This window comes from Myotis brandtii, unplaced genomic scaffold (assembly GCF_000412655.1).
Source record: "Myotis brandtii unplaced genomic scaffold, ASM41265v1 scaffold161, whole genome shotgun sequence".
NCBI lineage: Eukaryota > Metazoa > Chordata > Mammalia > Chiroptera > Vespertilionidae > Myotis > Myotis brandtii.
In genome coordinates this window covers 77419-79760 of record NW_005355881.1, presented here as the reverse complement: position 1 = coordinate 79760, position 2342 = coordinate 77419, and the positions used below count along the sequence as shown (strand labels likewise).

At 48.5% G+C, this 2342-nt stretch overlaps 1 protein-coding gene across 2 annotated transcripts in view; it reads right to left on the bottom strand.

The window, feature by feature from the left end:
* The window catches only part of DNTTIP1 (deoxynucleotidyltransferase, terminal, interacting protein 1), a 20711-nt gene that overhangs the window by 17376 nt on the left and 993 nt on the right, over positions 1-2342 (bottom strand). The window contains exon 2 of one of the 2 annotated variants that reach the window (XM_014536336.1): positions 140-151. In XM_014536336.1, coding sequence (XP_014391822.1) covers positions 140-142 — 3 coding nt within the window. In that variant the 5' untranslated portion in view covers positions 143-151. Of the gene's footprint in view, positions 1-139; positions 166-2342 lie in introns of those variants that run through there. The other variant, XM_005862130.2, reaches the window with a different exon arrangement.

Below are 2342 nucleotides of genomic sequence, written 5' to 3'. Positions count from 1 at the left end.
TTGCCAGTGGCCCCCATGGCGCCCCCGGTCCTCACAACTCCAGCCCGACTCTGCCAATGGGCCGGAAAGTGGCCCCGTGACGTCATTGCAACGCGCGGCCGCCTGCCTGAAAGCGCGACGCGGCGAACAGCGGAGTTACCATGGGAACCAACTGCCGCTTCCAGCCCGGAGACCCTGGAGACCTAGTCAGAGTGGGTGGGTGGGGCTCGCTCCGGGGATTGGTCGCTTAGCGAGTGTGGACTCGGGGTGTTCAGTCAAGAATCGTTCTCCGTCTGAAGTGCGGGGCAGAGAAAGGGGAGCAGGTTTCCAGGGGTTGAAGTTGGGGAATTTAGGGGAGCGTTTCATACAGCAGCGTCTGCAGTTCAGTCTTTGAAAACTGTAGACTTTAATATGCCCTGTACCGAGCCCCCAGAATTGGAGTGGACACGGAACCCCCACGACAGGAGGCCCCGGCCAACTCTAGCACACACCCACCGGGTCTTTTTTTTTTTTTTAATATATTTTTATTGATTTCAAAGAGGAAAGAGAGGGAGAGAGAGAGAAAAACTTCAATGATGAGAGAGAATCATGGATCAACTGCCTCCTGCACGCTCCCTACTGGGGATCGAGCCTGCAACCGGGGCATGTGCCCTGACCAGGAATTGAACTGTGACCTCCTGGTTCATAGGTCAATGTTCAAACTACCGAGCCACGCCAGCCAGGTGAGCTAACCTCCTTTAGACTTCCACCGGGAGCTTAGACATCGGGATGCTTGCTCTTCAGCCCCAAACAAGTTTGATAGACCATCAGCTAACACAGATTCATACCGACAACTTAACATTTTTGGTGTTGTGGCTTTAAATAAAAACATGAAGGCAGGGAGGGTGGGAGGTAACCAACCAAAGACCTTTTCTGCGTCTATGCATGATCCATGGACACAGACAATAGGGTGGTGAGAGCCTGAGGGGGGCAGGGGCAGGCTACAGGGCGTCAGTGGGGGAAGGAAGGGGCATATGTAATACTTTCAACAATAAAGATGAAAAAATTAAAAATAAAAACATGTTATGTGATCAAATGCAAAGGTAGTTTTAAAAAACCAAGCTCTCAACATCTATTTCTTGAATTAAAATTTAATAGTATTTAAAGTAAAACATTTAATGTATATTTGAATGAATGCTAAGCAATGTATAAAAACATGTATCCATCTTTATCTTAAAATTTTGAAGCTATCTGAAAAACAGCTTCAAAAAAGACATTTTTCCTGAAGACAATTCAATATTTGACACCCGATTCGGTTTCGTTAAAATGTAGGATGATGCCGTGTTGGTCCTGTCGGCGGGATGCGGTGTCCACTGGTGCTCCCTGGTTGCCTAGCAACAGACAGGTGTTGGCCAGGACTAGAAAGAACAGTAGCAGGTCAGAGTACCCATCTTGGATATTTACCTGCGGTTACCTAGTTCATTCTTACAGACACTGGGTGACAATTCCTGTAACAACATGTCTCAGCACGGCTACTACTCATTCACCACGCGCAGACTTCAACCATGAGTTCTTATCTCCATGTTTCTGATGAACAGTGTTTACTCCGTTTCATAGTGACTCTTCTGGGCCAATATCTACCTGCTGCAGATATTTTTTTATTTCTGAATATTTTTATTGATTTCAAAGAGGAAAGAAGAGGGAGAGTTAGAAACATCAATAATGAGAATCATTGATTGGCTGCCTCCTGCATGCCCTACATTGGGGATCCAGCCCTCAACCTGGGCATGTGCCCTGACCAGAATCGAACCTGACCTCCTGGTTCATAGGTCTACCCTCAATCACTGAGCCATGCTGGCAGGGCATCCACCAGGTCTTAACAGGCTTCCACCCCAGGGGCTGCCTCTTGAGTCTGAAGGCATCAGAATAAAGGCTGGGACTTGGATGGTGGATTCCCCCAACCCCAAGGAGCTGGACTTCTCTCTCCAGACTCTGATCCTGGGATGGGCGGGAAATGCAGGGGTTTAATAGCCATAGAGTTCCCCAGAGCTCCCCTTAACTCTGCCTTAGATGTAAGGAGGCCCTGAATAGAATTGGATTGATTTATGAGTGGTAGAGAAAGTTACTTTTTCCAAGTCACAACACAGGGTAGTAGAAAGTGCGTGAGTTAATTTATTTTATTTTACTAGAGGCCCGGTGCACGAAATTTGTGCATGAGGGGAGGTCCCTTCAGCCCAGCCTGCACCCACTCTAATCCGGGACCCCTCGGGGGATGTCCAAATGCCGGTTTAGGCCCGATCCTGGGCCTAAACTGGCAGTCGGACATCTCTCTCACAATCCAGGACCGCTGGCTCCTAACTGCTCACCTGTCTGTCTGCCTGATT